General features: G+C 39.9%; 1 protein-coding gene across 1 annotated transcript; it reads right to left on the reverse strand.

The window, feature by feature from the left end:
- Positions 1-190: 190 nt before the first annotated feature.
- lrit3b (leucine-rich repeat, immunoglobulin-like and transmembrane domains 3b) lies at positions 191-16,896 on the reverse strand. Its single transcript, XM_086273886.1, has 6 exons — positions 16,698-16,896; positions 9,055-9,429; positions 8,896-8,981; positions 5,120-5,413; positions 4,979-5,038; positions 191-768 (listed from the first exon to the last, which is right to left on the reverse strand). The coding sequence occupies exons 1-6, from the start codon at positions 16,805-16,807 to the stop codon at positions 410-412; spliced, it is 1,284 nt and encodes a 427-aa protein (XP_086130012.1). The 5' UTR covers positions 16,808-16,896; the 3' UTR covers positions 191-409.
- Positions 16,897-17,068: the final 172 nt, after the last annotated feature.

Below are 17,068 nucleotides of genomic sequence, written 5' to 3' on the forward strand. Positions count from 1 at the left end.
CTCTGCTGCTCAACTCACAAATGCATTTTCCTTATAAATGTGGCACCATTTAAAGGGAATAAACGGGCTTTTCACCTGTATAAGATTTATTGCCAAGAACACAAACAGGCACATTTTGAAATTTGAACTGAATAAAACTTTTTTTCACAAACATGCAGACTGCATCACAGAAACAACACGCACATTTTTGTCTTATGTTTTTATTTAGCGAGTAATTCACATTAACTGCTGCAACACTAGAGCTTTAACAAACAGTAACGTTTATTTCCTTTATTTTCCCACCGCCATGACCTCCGCTCTGTAACAAACACTGAGAAACTTCAGCAACAGTAAATCAAATTACAATGGTCAGGTAGCCACAGACTAGATCTATATCATGTTCCTGTCTCTTTGCATCTGCTGATTTCATTTAGTATTTTCTGACGTGCTCCAAAAAAGTCACGAGGCTTTGAGGTTTCTTGGCCTGGTTACTGGAAAATGGTGTGATACTTGATAGTATCTGATTATCCTTCACTGAGGGGACGTTGGTGATAGCTGAGATCTGGTATGGTTTCCTGTACTTTGATGGGGATTTGGAGGAAATCTTTCTGGACTTCTTTGGAAGATGGGGTAGTTTTGTGATTCCCATGACTTTCAGTTTAATCAGGGCTTCAGAAATTCCTGCCATGTTCCGGGCTTGGCAGCGATATTCACCAGCATCCTTGTATGATAACCCGTTCAGGCTGATAATCGACCAGCGGACCCCCACCCGCGGAGATTCCTGCATAACTGGAACAGAGAGAGTTGTACAATCTTAGCTCTCGGCACCCTACATTTAGCTTTTTGCTTTTAACTTAAAAGAGTACCTTACAAAGGAAGTCTTACAGGCCTGGGTACTCCTGAGTCCCTAACAAACCAGAGACCCAAAGAAACTTTGGAGTTACACATTAAAACAAGATGTAGTTAAAAACTTTAGGAATGAGCTTATAAAATCAAAAGTTTCACTTGATTAAAATTTGGCCCATCTCATGTTCAAAATTATTTTCTCATGCACCTCTGGGCTGTTTTCATTGTGCATTCCATCTGTAGCTCTCTCAATGGAAGTCCTGTTCTGGGTGCTTGCACTTGTGCTTCTGTGATGGATGAGTGGTGAGTAAGAAAATATTATGTCTGTGTGGCCAAAGTCTCCTGTACTTCTGATGCAGTCAATCCGGCTCACAATAGCCACATAGCTCAGCTCATTTCTAGTGAATATTCTCTTGCAAGTGCCTCCGAGGGTTACAACAGAGCCCGATCCTGTGAATCTGATCCAACTTTAGCTTTAGAAAATAGGAATTTTTCATATTATTAAAAATGCTTTGCTGTAGCAGAAACCCATCGCCACCAAATAATCATCCATCCATGTTCTTACACAACATGAAGATCATCTCGAACGGGAGATTATTTCAATCACTACTATTGGTAATGCATAACTGTACTCATTGTACATTTCATTGTGTTTCTATATAATATTAATTATCCTGAGTCAATTTGTCACATCTCTGTCACAGAGATTTGTTTAGAAACAAGTTTGTTCCATCCGCTATGTTTCTCATCAAAGGAGCCAAACTCACTAAGTTGTATTGTGATCACTACTGAACCACTGTTGTTACTATGGTACAGTTATTTTGTTTGTAGCTTGCTTGTTATGCTGTCGTATAGTATTTTATTGTTTATTTTATAGTTTATAACCTAGACGTATAAGTTAAGGAAAAGACATTTTGTAATATTTACTTTATGTCTGTTTTTAGTTTTATGGGGGAAAAGATGTCAACCATTGGACTAACAACGAAGTAAAAAGCCCTGAACTTACTTCTGCCTCCAACATTCGTTGAAGTCGTTAGCTGTCAAAGAGTTATGGTAGTCATGTGACTGAACTTATGATAAATCCTGCTGAGGTAAAATAGCATAAACTGCATGAAACATGAAAACTATATTCATATGTGATGGAGTTACTGATAAATCGTGTGAAAGTACAACATAGAAAAGGAGAAAATGAAATGATGTGATTTTAATGAAGTAACCTCCTCCTTAGTTAAAGTAGGTGAAAACTCAGAGAGAGAGAGAGGCTGGACATTGGTTGACTGCATATCAACAATGACTGGAGGGAGAAAGAGAGGGAGGAGGGAGAAGGGGAGAAACTATATAACAACCCCATGCAGACAGAGTAAGTTGTCCTTCCTCTAGTTCTTGTGATGTTCAAGAAACACGGCCTGAACATCTGGCCCTGGGAGTCCACAGATTAAATTAAACAGTACTTTTCACACTAAGGAGATACTAGTGTCAGGCTGATCCATGCTCCAGTCCAATTCTCCTACCCGCATTTCCTTGACCTCAGTGATGTTTTTATTGAAGTCAAGAAAAAGAGGTTAGAAATAGGAGTCGGGAGACAGAGGAGACTTTGAGGCACACCCTCGGGCCAGTCGGAAAGGTGATTGGGGCAGAGAGGAAACATCTGGAAACACAGCTGAAACTCATCAGGAAAGCAAGACGAGAGAAGCAAAACTAAACACAGCGCACCTGAGACCAAAGACTGATAATCTGTGTTTGGACTTTTTTAGCTTTTTCATTTGCTTTTTCAAAGGATGTAGACTGATGCACTAAGCTAACAAACAAAGAAAAAAACAACACTTACATGTCCAGACATAATCAGTGTTGGTCAAGTTACTTGAAAAAACTAATCAGTAACTAATTACTGATTACTTCCCCCAAAAAAGTAATCCTGTTACTTTACTGATTACTTATTTTCAAAAGTAATTAATTACTTAGTTACTTTTTAAAAACACGATTTACAACCTGAATAGGTGATAGAGCGATAGATCTTTCAGCCCAAGTCTACTTTTTCTACATAATCCATCATACAAAATGTAATCAAATGGAAAAGTCTCTTTTTAAAACTTGTTTTATTAGTTTTAATCTTTTAACTTTATGCATCAAGCAAACATTTAATTATCTGCAACATTCTCTGACTGGAAGAAATTAGTTTAACATGTAAACCTATTTTCTGCACATTCCAGCACATAAAATAAAATATTTTTTGTGTTTACACTCAGTCTTTCAAATAGATGCAAGTAAAACACAGCAGAAAATAAATAAAGTCACAGACTCAGCGGTCCTGTTGCTCTATTTTCACCTGTAAAGCAGGAGTGGGGCAGGCGGAGGGTTACCCTGGTGCAGGTGTGCCGCGGTCAGTGGAAGAATCCGCGAGTTTCTCTGTGAGTTTCCCATTACGTCGTAGCTACTCGGTGCTTGTTTGGAAGTTTAGGGGTTTTTTTCGCTGTAAAAAGAAGTTTTCTTCCCACGCACAGCGGACACTAATGTTTTTGTCACTTTTTATGGAATCAAACTCAAAGTAAGGTCAGTACTTCCACGCTTTAAACGCTGCACGCTCATACTCTCTCTGCACTCGATATATGATCCACTGTTGATCTGCACACAGCTGTTGTCACGAACGGCGCACTCGCTTACGTCACTGTCGTGAGACATTCTCGCAAAGAAATCACGGTTTTAGTAACGCAGTAACGCAGCGTTCCTACGGGAAAGTAACGGTAATCTAATTACCGATTTTGCAATAGTAATCCCTTACTTTACTTGTTACTTGAAAAAGTAATCGGATTACAGTAACGCGTTACTGTAACGCGTTACTGCCCATCTCTGGTCACCACACCCACGGTGTGTGTGTGCAAGTGTTGGGGTCCGACGTCACAGTGTTTAAAGTATTTCAAAAACTTTATCTGTTTGTCAGTGTCAGTGAGTTTTTGGATGTCTATGTTATGAGACAGGGAGTGCTTTCATGGCTTTCATCTGGGGTCAGGCTAACAGGCTAGTAACATCTTGTAACATGTTTTTTGACTAAATTCATCATGATATCTACTACTCATTACAACTATGAGGAGAGCCAAAAACTACGTAGGTTCAAATATTTGACAAATATGAATTTAAAAAGTCCAAACACAGAAACTCTGAGTCAGACTATGACAGCTCTGCTCTCAGCTTTATGATAATAATGTACATTGTGCACGTCTTCCTATTAAAACAGGGACTTTGGCTTTTATGAGTTAACTGATCTGCATATCAGGTGATGCTGCAGAGTAAACTCCATTGCTACTTCTACTATTACTTTTGATATTAATTATTAGTGGTAGTAATCATAATATTTCCAGTGCTGTAGTAAAGTAGTGTACAAGATTACTTTCTGCAGTGAATAAATAAAAAAGTAATAAAGGCCATAATATTGACATTTTAAATTTATCAGTAATGATCCACTTAAAATTCCCAATCTTTAAATTTAGTGCATCGCAGTGCTGAGTCTCACATGCATTAATGTCCTCTGACTCCGGTATTAACTGTCAGTTGTTCAAAACTATTGCAACCATGGAGTTAGGGAACCAAGGGATAAGGGTCTTTCCTCCCCACTGCTGTCAGACTCCATAATAAAGACTTTAACTGATCAAGCACACACATCCATACATATGCAATAACACTAAGTGCAATAATCCTTTCTGTCATCGTTGTATTTTTACTCAGTTGTATATAGTATTTGTATTTGTATTCAATTTTTATCTTATTGTATATTTATTTTATTTTATTCTACTGTATATAGTATTTTATTTTATTCTATTCTGTACAGTTGTGTACTGTATTTATTCTTATTGTATTCTAATTTTTGCCTCATAACTTTTGCACTGTCCACTTCCTGCTGTGACAAAACAAATTTCCCACGTGTGGGACTAATAAAGGTTATCTTATCTTATCTTATCTTATCTTAAAAACTGGTCAGAACAATGAAACAGCCTACCTACAGAAACTGAAGTGTTCACTGCACTTCAGTTCTAAATACTTTAAATACCTTCTCCGTTATGGACGCAAATACAGATACAGTACTTTAAGTAGTAAGACAATCTGAATCACTGTATGAAATAAAAATGTTTATTAGAAGCGACAAAGCACCTGCACTTACAACTCTCCAAAATCCTAGGCAGCTGTTCAGAGTTGTCAAGGTTGTCTTGTTGGCAACAATCTGTACAGAAAAACAAATCACAGCATGACTCAACTAATTCTCAAATGTTAGTGACATTACTTGACACCCGAGCCAGCTTACTTGTGTAGGTTGAAGTTTTAATCCAAGTCAGTGTTGGCGTTGGGTAGCCAGTGGCGTCACAACGTAGGATTACATTGCTGCCCATTGGGGAAATTACCCTGGTGGCCGCAGGCTGGACTGAAGGCCTCATACAGCGGGACAGCTCAGCTTGGGTCTGCAGCAACTCTGACTGACTCAGAGACTTACTGCACATCAGCAACTGGTCCATAAGAACTACAGTACTCCCCAGGGTCATGGACAAAGACATCAGCATGGAGATCTGGCAGTCACACAACCAGGGATTGTCATGGAGACCTGGGTATCCAAGACAGTTTAACTTATTCACATTTAATGTCATTTGTTATTGTTTATTTAACCTTCATTTAACCAGGTTAGTCCTACTGAGATCAAGGGAAACCTGGTCTTCAACCGTGCCCTAGGTTGTACTAAGGGCAATTGGCCCGTTGATCTCAATGCTCTACTAGGAGTGTACAAGCTGAGAAGTTCAACAAGATAGCTGGGAGCAATGTTATTTATAATTTTAAAGGTAAGTAATAGTATTTTAAAATCAATACGGTATTTGATGGGAAGCCAATGCAGGTCAGCGAGGATAGTGGTGATCAATCAAACCTGCCAGTCAAACCTGCCAGTTCCAGTTAAGAGGCGTGCCGCCGCATTTTGAACAAGCTGCAGCCTGCGGAGAAGGGTAGATTGGAGGCCAAAATAGAGAGAGTTACAGTAGTTTAATCTAGAGGTAATAAAGGCATAGATACGTTTCTCAAGATCCTTACAGGGCATGTAAGGCTTGGCCTTGGCAATTTGGTGTAATTGGTAAAAGCCAGATTTAACTACAGCGGAGACTTGTTTATCGAGTTTAAAAGAACTGTCTAAGAGAACACCCAGGTCGCTTGCAGTGTCAGAAAGAAAGGTAGCAAACAGCCCAAGTGAGCCTGTTAGTTGGCCCCTAGGAATATGGCTGTCGAAAAAAACAATTTCCATTTTCTTTTCATTTGAAATGAGTGCGTTACTCAATAAGCAATCCTTAACTTCTCTCTTACAATCAAAAATCAGTGTAGTGACGGTAAGACATCCTCAGTCAGATGAAAGTAAATATGAATATCATCTGCGTAACAGTGAAAGGAAATTTGATATTTTTCAAAGATGCGACCAGTGTTGGGAAGGTTACTTTTAAAATGTATTCCATTACAGAATACAGAATACATGCCCCAAAATGTATTCTGTAACGTATTCCGTTACGTTACTCAATGACAGTAACGTATTCTGAATACTTTAGATTACTTAATATATTATCATGCTTTTTACAACAACATGAATGTACTATTGCTGTGTGATTTATTACTATTACTGAAGGTCCGCGACTCCGAACTGTAGTAAAGGGACCTCTGACTAATACGGCGGGGTCCCTGTCGGCTCGTAGCCGAAAAATAGCTTTACTTTGTTGTCTGGGTCAACTTTTCTGGCGAGAGACAGAGAGAGGCGTTGAAAGGCTGCTCTAACAGAACTTATTGTTTTCGGAGGAAAACAGGAATACAGTGTACAGTCGAGTCTTAACATCTTACTTACAACTGGGCTCGTCAGGCTCTCTTCTTGGCTGCAGTGGTTATTATTATATTTACATGCTTCCAGCTCCCGTTTCTCCTCGATGACAGCTCGTACCTTTCCACTCCCCTTTTTCTCCCTCCTCGCGCTCACAGACACATAACGTGTATGGCAGTGCATTCTCCCTGCAACACGGACTACACTGCCCATGATGCTACATTCTTTAGAGCTATGCTTGTAGCATTCTGCCTGTTAGCTTAGCACAACAACAACAACAACAACGAAAAGGCGCTCTCTCACCCAGGAAACACACAGTCGCAGAGAGAGAGAGGGAGCGTCGCCCTGTAACCATGGCAACCGTAACGCTGCCGCCTGGAACAACAGCACGTAGCTGTCAAACAAAACCCAAACAGTCCTGACCCGCGACAAAATGAAACAGGAAAGTACCGCAGTGTAATCCATTTATTTCAACAAAGTAACTGTATTCTGAATACCACCTTTTTAAACGGTAACTGTAACGGAATACAGTTACTCATATTTTGTATTTTAAATACGTAACGGCGGTACATGTATTCCGTTACTCCCCAACACTGGATGCGACCTAGAGGTAACAAATACAAAGAAAACAACATAGGGCCCAACACAGACCCTTGGGGCACACCACAGGAAAAGGGGGCAACAGAGGAAGAGTAACTTCCCATCGTAGCAGCGACGGACCTTTCAGAAAGGTACGTCCAACTTCAGAAAGGTAACCAACTAAGAGCACTACCCTTAATGCCTACCATGTGCTCTAGCCTCGTTAAAAGGATATTGTGGTCCACTAAATCAAACGCTGAGGACAAATCAAATAAAACTAAAACCGCTGAGCGCCCTGAATCAGCAATTAAAAGGTCATTGAAGACTCTCAACAATTCCGTTTCCATACTATGACGTGTTTGAACCCAGACTGGAATTTATCAGTGATGCTATTCACATCTAGATAGGCCTGTAGTTGCAAAAGCACAATTTTCTCTAGAATTTTAGCCAAAAAAGGAAGTTTGGAAATCGGCCTATAGTTTGCAGGGTCATTTTGGTCAAGGCTACTTTTTTTAAGAACAGGTTGTACTACCACATGTAGTATGTTACAAGAGTAAGTTTGATGTTGTTCTGACTGTAATTTATTCCAAGCATTTATTGCCAGAAATCTGCATGCTTCCCAATTCAGTCGGTGTTCTGTGGACTACAAATTGCAGAAGATCCATAGATCTGTGATTTTAACTTTCATGTTTTCAACAAGATGTTTCCAAGAGTAGTTTTATAAATATTGAATAATAATGGGACGCTCTTTTTTACTTACAATACTTGAATGACTCCTCTATCTGTACAACTGCCTGTGAGATCATTTGCAAACCACTCAAGTGCTGGTTGAGAAAAAACAATGGTTGATAAGCCAGTATCAAATAAACAACACTGCTTCTTATCAAGAGTTTCGGTTATATCATTTATGACCTTGCGCAGTAGCAGTACAGCAACAGCAGCAGTACTGTGATTTTTTATGGAAACCTGACTAAAAGGAGACAAGATGGCGTTAATGGCCAGAAAATCTTTAACCTTATTACTGACCCGAGATTCAAGCACTTTACCAGAACTGAGAGTTTAGAGATCCATCTATAATTATTTAAAATACTAGGTTCACTTTTCTTTTAATAGAGGAGCAACAATGGCAGATTTGCAATCCGAAAGAACTTTATTTGTAACCAAGTAGGTTGAAAATGTGACACAGTGGTCCAATTATAGTTTCAGCTGCTAGTTTTAGGAGAGCTGGTTTTCAAGGATTAAGTTCTTTTAGCCCTCATAACCTCTGTTGTTGTAAAGGGAGTCAAATTAAAAACCTGGGTACTGCTACTGCTTCTTTCAGTCGAATTGTCAGAATTAAATAAAATAAAAAAAACAGAAAAAAAATTATTAAAGAAATATACTAGATGGAAAATTAACTAGATTATGACAAGATAATAAAAACTTTATGGCCATCCAGAATTTCTTTGAATTTTTAAGGCACTATGTTGCAGAAAAATATAATTGAAGTAAAAGTACATTTGTTGTGGGCAGTCTATCCTTTCACTGGCACCACGCGTTAGTAAAACTATCCCTTAATGTGCATTTCACTCACTTTTTTGACTTAATGATGACCACAACTAATAGATATCAACTGTACAATAAAAGATTATGTCTTACTATTGCTCCAAAACATACTGTACCCAAAATTCTTCTTTCCACTTGCCCTTCACTTTGTCCTGGAAGAGGAAACCAAAGATCCAGCAGCTCAGCTGGTAATATAGTCAACCTATTGATAGAAAAGGAAAAGAGAACTGAAAACTTGAGCAAATCTGTTGAAGATTTTGTGAAATTGGACCAACCTGTTGCTGGACAGATCCAGATATGTGATGTTAGGAAGGAAGAGAGCAGCATGGGCTGGAAGACTGGACAAACGATTGTTATGTAGACCCAGAGTCTGGAGACGGGGCATGTCTCTGAGTCCCTCCCAGGGAAAGGATGTTAGGAGGTTCCCATCAAGACGGAGCTCTCGCAGGGCTTTCAGGTTGACAAAGCTGCTTGGGTGGATCAGAGTTATTGAGTTATAAGTTAGCCATAAGAACCGCAGCTCTGACAGGTTGTAGAAGGCTGCCCTGGACACCTTGGAGATCGGCGTCTTTTCTAGACGAAGTTTGACCGTGTCAGCTGGGACACTAATGGGAACAGCTGTGATTCCAGGGTCACTGCACTGGACCAACCTGATGAGTTAAAAACAGGAGTAAAGTCTGAATGAATAAATCGTATACAAACAGGCAGATAAAACATTATGATCTGTAGTGACAGTAGGGAACAAGTTAAGGCTTGAGAGGTGGAGGTGTGCACAGGAAGAAGCACGACAAAAAGCAAGTCAAGTGCAAGTGTGAATGAGAGCGAGGTGGAATAGAGGTAATGGACTGGTTCTTATATAGCTCTTTTCTACTCAAAGCACTCATAGCACTCATTCATCCATTCACACCTCATTCAAGCACGTTTTTCTATGCTTTTTCTATTTAAGTGCTTTCTGTCACGGCACTGGATCGGTGTCCCAGTGTTTGTGTTTTTGGTTTACTGTTCTTTGATTATTGTTATTCATGGTTTTGATTATCTTTTGTCTTAGGTTCTTCGTGATCGTACTTCTCTCTCCCTCAGTGTATAGTCTCTATCTCCATGTTTTCCCGGTGCCTTTCCTGTGTTCCTCGCTTCATGTCGAGTCACCCTTGTCTCTGTGTTCATTCATCTCCTGTGTCTCCCCTGTCAGTCGTGTCTCCTTGTGAAGTCCGTGTCTTTGTGCCTGTCTTATGTTTCCTGTTTTACTTTGACAGTCTCATGTCCTGTCTTCAGTGTTTTCAGTTTTGCTTCCTCCCCATCTTATTATGTCAGATTAGTCCCAGCTGTGTTTCCCTCCTGTTTCCCATTCTCTCATTATTCCCTGGTGTATTTAAGGCCTGGGTTTTCCTCTGTCCATTGTCGTGTCATTATACCTCACATTGCTGTGTGGTCCCCTTCTTGCTCCTGGTAAGTCCTAGTTCTCTGCTTCTGGCTTAGTTTCCTAGTTTTGAGTTCCGTGTTTCTAGTTTCTAGTTTTCTTAGTTCTTTTTTGGAGATCTTGATTCAGCAATAAAGCTGCCTCCCTTGGTTTATTCCTTTGTTTTTGAGTCTTGCATTTGGGTCCTATTCTGCCTGCCACACCACACTAGCCATCACAGAATGATGCAACACTGATCTAGTTAAACTTTTTAGCCCTGTGGCTATGAAATTAGTAACAATGTAACAGACTTAAAGTTAGGTCCGCTCCTAATAAGTCTTTGTTTTCTCCGTCTCTCCCAGTCACAAGACCTTTTAATCAACAGCAATGCTGACTTCTGGACTCAAATCTGCAATAACACTTTCAACTGCATCAAAAACACAAACTTACAACTCATGGCACACTGCACAGGTGACAGATTACACAAAGTACGATTTACTGAATTAAACAAATTTACATTCTACTCTCAAAACACCCCTGATACTTACTTGCATGCCATTTGGCACTGCACCCCAGTTAGACACTTTTAAATTCAAATTATGGATCATCTCTCACATGTATCTTAGGTGACTTAACTATGCAATTGCAAGGTTAATACACTTTTGTTCCATTTACACCTCTAAATATCACCAAGAAGGTCATCCTCGTAAACTGTAAGTAAAAAAACTTTATAACAATAAAGCAATGGAAAAATCTCCTAACAGACTATTTATATCTCTAAAAGCTTGAATTCAGGAGACAGACAGATTAGGCTTAAAACGTTCCTTTTTGTACATAGTCAGAGCCAGAACAGATGACCCTGAATCCTCCTTTAGTTATGCTGCAATAGCCCTAGGCTACTGCCATCTTCCAATGATGCGCTGTTTCTTCCTCACTCACTTTTTTCACTCATTATGTGTTTATACACCAATTTGAATTTAATCATAAGTTATTATTCATCTCTGGCTCTCCACAGTATGTCTTCTTCCCCTCATCCCAACAGGTCATAGCAGATGGCCCCTCCCTGAGCCTGGTTCTCCCACAGCTTTCTTATTGTTGAAAGGGAGAGTTTCCTCATTTTTCAATCTAATTGTTGGGGTTTTGTCTTTATTATTGTAGGACTTTTACCCTACAATATAAAGTGCTTTGCGTGATTGTTATTGTGATTTGACGTGATATAAATAAAGTATTAAAGTATTTGTACTTCATTACTTCCTACGACTGCTGCTAAATATAGCAAGTCATAGTCCTAGTATATAAAAACAAGTATTGAAGCCAAAGATTTAAAACACAAGCACACAAAACCACGAGCTGTGCTTGTTGTGCTCTTGCGATCAGGCTTCTCTGATAAAACAGCACAATGCATGCAATTAAGAAAGTTGAGCAGATATTCTTTGACTTCTAGCAATCAGACTAATTTAGCAAGCTAGCATTAAGCTTAAACCCACAAGATAAAACTGCAGTTGAACTCAAACCTCTGCGGGACTCACACAGGATGCAAGCAACTATGTCACACAGTGAAACTGAAGAAAGAAAATGAAAGCTTGAAATACTAAAGTAATGAAATAAAGAAAAGGATAACTGAACTCCAGAGTATTGCAATTCACTACTGAGAACACCAAAAGCCAGACTGAAGTAGAGTTGTTCCTGATGCTAACACAACAGCCTGGCAGGTGCAGTAGATGTGGCAAGTTAGGAAAAAGAACTATTGTTAATGTGTGATCATCTCTAGAACTGCAAGGGATTTCACAGATGTTCACAGATGTTCAAGAGAGTGAATATCTGAAGAAGAATTGCTGACAGGTGACAATGAGGCTCAGAGTCGACTTTGGCCAGGGGGGGAGAAAGCTGGGCAAATGAGCAAGAAGGCATACGAAGCAAGAGCCTTTACTGATGGCAAAGAACTAAAGACCTAAAATATTAATGGTATATTCTATAAATCAAGGACAATCAGTATAAAAGAACACTATTCGTAAACAGTTGACTGGAATAATAACTGATTTCATTATATAGTAATTGATCTGCTGCACTTATTTTACTTATTTTACTATTTTAAATGCAACTTTTTCAAATTAATTTGTTTAACATGTGTTCCTTTTTAGGAAATACTTTCAGAATATACCATAAAATGGGTTACACGTAACAAATATGTAAAATATACCACTAAGTATAAGCAAAATCAGTTAAAAACAACAACCTCCCTACGCCATTTGGTATACATGAGGCTTGTTACTGTCATTGGTGACATCCTGCTCTGTGATATATTCCATATTTATCAAGGCTTCCAACTCAAAGGTTCGTTTTTCTTTACATATTAGCAATTATTGATAATGTTACTTCGATAACAATATGCAGCCGTCATGAGATTTCTGCTATGTGAAGAACCGATCTGCTTACCGTTAATCATTACAGTTTTATTAAGTTTTATTATCTTTATGTCAGTTTCAGTGTTCTCAATTAATACCAGACGTATCAGGAATCTGCTAAAAAGAAAGGCTCCGTTTCTTATTGCCAATAAAAAAGTGCTGACTGTTGAATATTATTCAGGAAACCCGTGCATGTTCAGAAGATGCTTTATTTTGGAGAAATCGATGGGGAAATGATATTTGTTGTTCTTTTGGTGCAAAATGATCAGCAGGTGTCGCTATTTTAAAAGGAAAATATTAACACTCTCAATGATAACCCTTACTTATCTTCCTATGTTGCCCAGTTTTATCAAAAGATGTATTCTTGATGTAACAAACACCCAGTGCAGAACATTTCTTAGGGAAATTACAACATAATAACAGGTAAACTCACAAGGAATTTAAAGAAACATGCAACACGAAGGCCTGCCTGAAATAACCGATTCCATAAGAAACCCTAAGACAACAAATCACCAGGCAATGACAGAGTAACAGGAGAAGTTTACAAAACATTCATCACGGCTCCTTTTCTGCTTGCTATGTTTCAAGAATCAACTGATAAACAAGGAACTTCCAACATCATCACAACAAAGTGCACCAGTTTTTGGAAAACAGTTCAAACTGTCCTAAAGGATTATCTTGTTTTAGGATGAACCCCTGAGCAACTGAGCAACTTCATGCAGCACCAAATCAGCCCCAGATCATCACACTTCCTCCTCCATGTTTGACAGGTGATGACACACACTGTGGAACCATCCTTTCACCTACTCGACGACAAAGATCCTGTGTGATGAACTGAAGATTTCACATTTGATCCATCGGTCCATAATACCTTCTTCCAGTCTTCAGCAGTCCAGTGTTGGTGTTTCATGGCACAGACAAGCCTCTTTGTCTTGCCTGGCTTTCTCGCTGCAACTCATCCTGTCAAACCTGCAGCTTGAAGTCTTCTCTTCACAGCTGAAACAGACTTTCTTACTACGAGCACTGTTAAGCTGCTTGAAGCTGTTGTCCTGTGAGCCGCCATCACATGACCTGATTCAGTCGTGTCTCTGGGTCTGTCAGACTCTTCCTGTCACAGTTTGTTTCATAGTGCAGAAGGAAACTGGACTCACTGACACCTTGACTTTCTTTGCAGTCTCTCTGTAGGACAGACCTACATTTATAAGAGTTATGATGGTCCGTCTCTTCCATTGTTAATTGCCTTTTTCTCACCCTGTTTGTACCAACACACTGCTTTCTGCAGCACAGTACTGTTCAGCTGATGCTGACGAGGGTACCACAGTGTGTCCAACACTGCTTTATGCAGACAGACGGGGCTGTAAGTAATCCAGAAAGGTTGGAACACCTGTAGGAATTAGTAGCACCAGCTTCCAAGGCTGATCAGCCTCCTTTGCTGCAGAACAGCTTTAAACTGTTAAATCACGTTGTGTTCCCTAAAAAAGACCTTTTTTTATTATTCTGAAATGTATGTTATATTTCAGTTTGGGGTAACCTTAGCTTTTTTTAACCTCTGGCAGTTCACCACTTACCTTTGTACCATTTCAAGCTGTTCATTGGACTTGAACAACTTGAACTGCAATAAAAGTCTTTGGCTTAGAATGAAGTTGGTTTGGAAACATATTCAGCGATGCTTCATCTCCTGCTTTGCGTTTCTGTAGGTGCCCCATGCTAGCAGTGTCCAAGCATTTTTTTTTCCCCTTTTCATACCGCGCCCCCCCTGCAGTGGCTCTGCAACCCCCCTAGGGGGCGGGCCCCACACTTTGGGAAGGTCTGCCTTAACCAATGACATCTATTTGTGCAGGTGAAGAAGGCTTTCTGTGGGTGTTGCATCTTCACCAAACAAAAATGGAATCACTGAGCCACACACGGGGAACATAGTTGCTTCTCGTTTACTGAACCTTTTGTAGTCACATGTTCACAACATCACAGTGTCCGTCTACTTCCTACATCAAATCAAATCAATTTATTTATATAGCACTTTTCACAGGATAAAAACCACAAAGTGCTTCACAGAAATACATAAAATACATTAATAATAAAACACACAGCACAAATCTAATTAAAAGCCAATCTAAATAAATGAGTCTTAAGCTGCTTTTTAAAAGAATAAATACAATCAAGGCAACGTAATGATGGGAGAGCATCCCACAACCTGGGGGCCACCGCTCTAAAAGATCTATCACCTCTGGTTTTAAAATATGTTCGAGGGACTACCAACAGCCTTTGATTAGAAGATCTCAGGCTGCGAGAGGGAGCGTGGGGTTCTAAAAGATCAGAAATGTAAGCAGGGGCATCACAATTCAAAGCTTTAAAAGTCAAGACCTTCATGATATATCACAGATGAGATGACAAGATAAAAAACAATATACTGAAGCAGTCGACAAAAACACGGAGCACGAACAGCGGCCAAGCCGAACACAGGCGCCATGTTCATCATGTACATGACGCTCTTCTGTCTTCTTACATGACATTTACTTAACACAGCACCAATACCACCTCTCCTGGCCTTGCTGGTATAACAACACAAAATGCCCTTTCTCACACCCATCCCACTCCGTGTGCTTTTCCAGAGCAATAAACATGAACTAACAATGCCTGTACCTGGAAATAATAACTGTTATGCATACCCATACACGTATACATATATTTATATAAGCAAATGCTTCGTTACAATATCACATCTCCTCCGCCCTTAAGTCAACTACTCCTACTTGTCTACAAACAAATGCTTATACTGAAAAATGCTTAACAAGGAATTAACACATAACTATGGTAACCATACAACTGTACATATGTTTCTTTTTTTAATGCTAACTAGGACGATACGTCCTTCCTGTGAGATCAGACTGCATTGTTTGCTCTATTCCTGGAAGATCTCATTCTATCTAACAAAGTCCATTAGAGTCTCTGGTGGACGTCTCTCTCTCTGGGAACGTTGCAACACTGGTGCCACTGAGGAGTCTACAAGAGCCGGAGTCTCCGGAGCATATGGTAGCTCCTGGGGCTCCGATGATGGTTGTGGCGTGGTGCCCACCCCTGATGGCAAGCAGCACTCAGGAATGGCTTCCATGTCATGTAATGGCTCCACCTCCCTGTCCGGTGCACTAGGAACAGTGTCTGCAACTCTTGCTCTCGCCTGATCCACACGTTGCTTCACAGTTTGACCCGATTCGATTGCAACGATGTAAGACCATCGAGGGAGAGATCATCAAGGCCAGTCAATGATCTCACAGTGACTGCTGGAATCCACTTCGGACCATAGGAGTAGTTTCTGATGAACACCTTGTCCCCTGGTGTGAACTTCTCAGTCTTTTCTAGATGTCACGATTCTCTTTCTGTTTGTGCTGCGTTTTTGTTTTCACATCAGGCATGAGCAGTGTTGGAGAGTAATGGAATACATGTACCGCCGTTACATATTTAAAATACAAGATATGAGTAACTGTATTCTGTTACAGTTACCGTTTAAAAAGGTGATATTTAAAATGCAGTTACTTTGTTGAAATGAATGGATTACACGGCGGTCTTTTCCTGTTTCATAAGGCTATGAACTCCATATTTTTGGTTTCCATGCCGGTGGAAACCCAAACAAAACACGCATTAAGAGGCTCTCATGTCTGTGTTTCAATCTCGCAGCCCATGTCACCTCTACTTGCAGCCTTCATAATGACGTAAAGAAATATTTTAAAAAATTATTCACAAAATGATTTAATATGAAGGCAATAGGCAGAGTGTTACAGGCATCGCCCTAAAGCATGTAGCCTGATGAGCAGTGTAGTCCGTGCTGCAGGGAGAATGGACTGCTGTACCCGTTACGGAATACGTTACAAAATACATTTTGGGGCATGTAATCTGTAATCTGTGGTGGAATACATTTTAAAAGTAACCTTCCCAACACTGGCAGTATCTAATGTTATAAAACAGCACTGCTGTTCAGCACTTATACTATTGGCACTACTGATACTCGGTTGTCACAAGAGTACTGCAATGTGATGCCACATACTAACAAAATGAGCAGTGATCATTGAGAAACAGATTACATACACAGAAACACAGAAATGAAATCTGAGCCTCACTTAACCTGAGTTCTGCTATTCCACTTTTCCCATCATGGCAGGAACATAAGGATGGACAGGAATGGGCCGCTAACAGAAGCGACTGCAAAATGTGAAAAAGTACCAGCAGATGCATCCTTTGTCAAATTAACCTTACAAAAACACAGCCTTTTGTATATCCATGTTAGTAGCCCTATCTCTCTGATGTTGTTTCCAAGGTGCAGAGTGAAAAGGAATCCCAGATTAGCTGGGATTACGCTGCTTACGAGTGGCATGTAATCCCACACTTCAATCAGAATAACACATTAAAACATCGGGGCCAGCCTAAGGCTTTTTGAACCTTGTGGGGGGTCCGCCTGTGCACCGCCTCCTAATAGTTTTGTACATCGCAGCATAA

Source organism: Aulonocara sp. 'chitande type north' Nkhata Bay, linkage group LG19 (genome assembly GCF_057382095.1).
Source record: "Aulonocara sp. 'chitande type north' Nkhata Bay isolate Kocher_YH1m ecotype deep benthic linkage group LG19, A_spYH_male_GT1.1, whole genome shotgun sequence".
Lineage (NCBI taxonomy): Eukaryota > Metazoa > Chordata > Actinopteri > Cichliformes > Cichlidae > Aulonocara > Aulonocara sp. 'chitande type north' Nkhata Bay.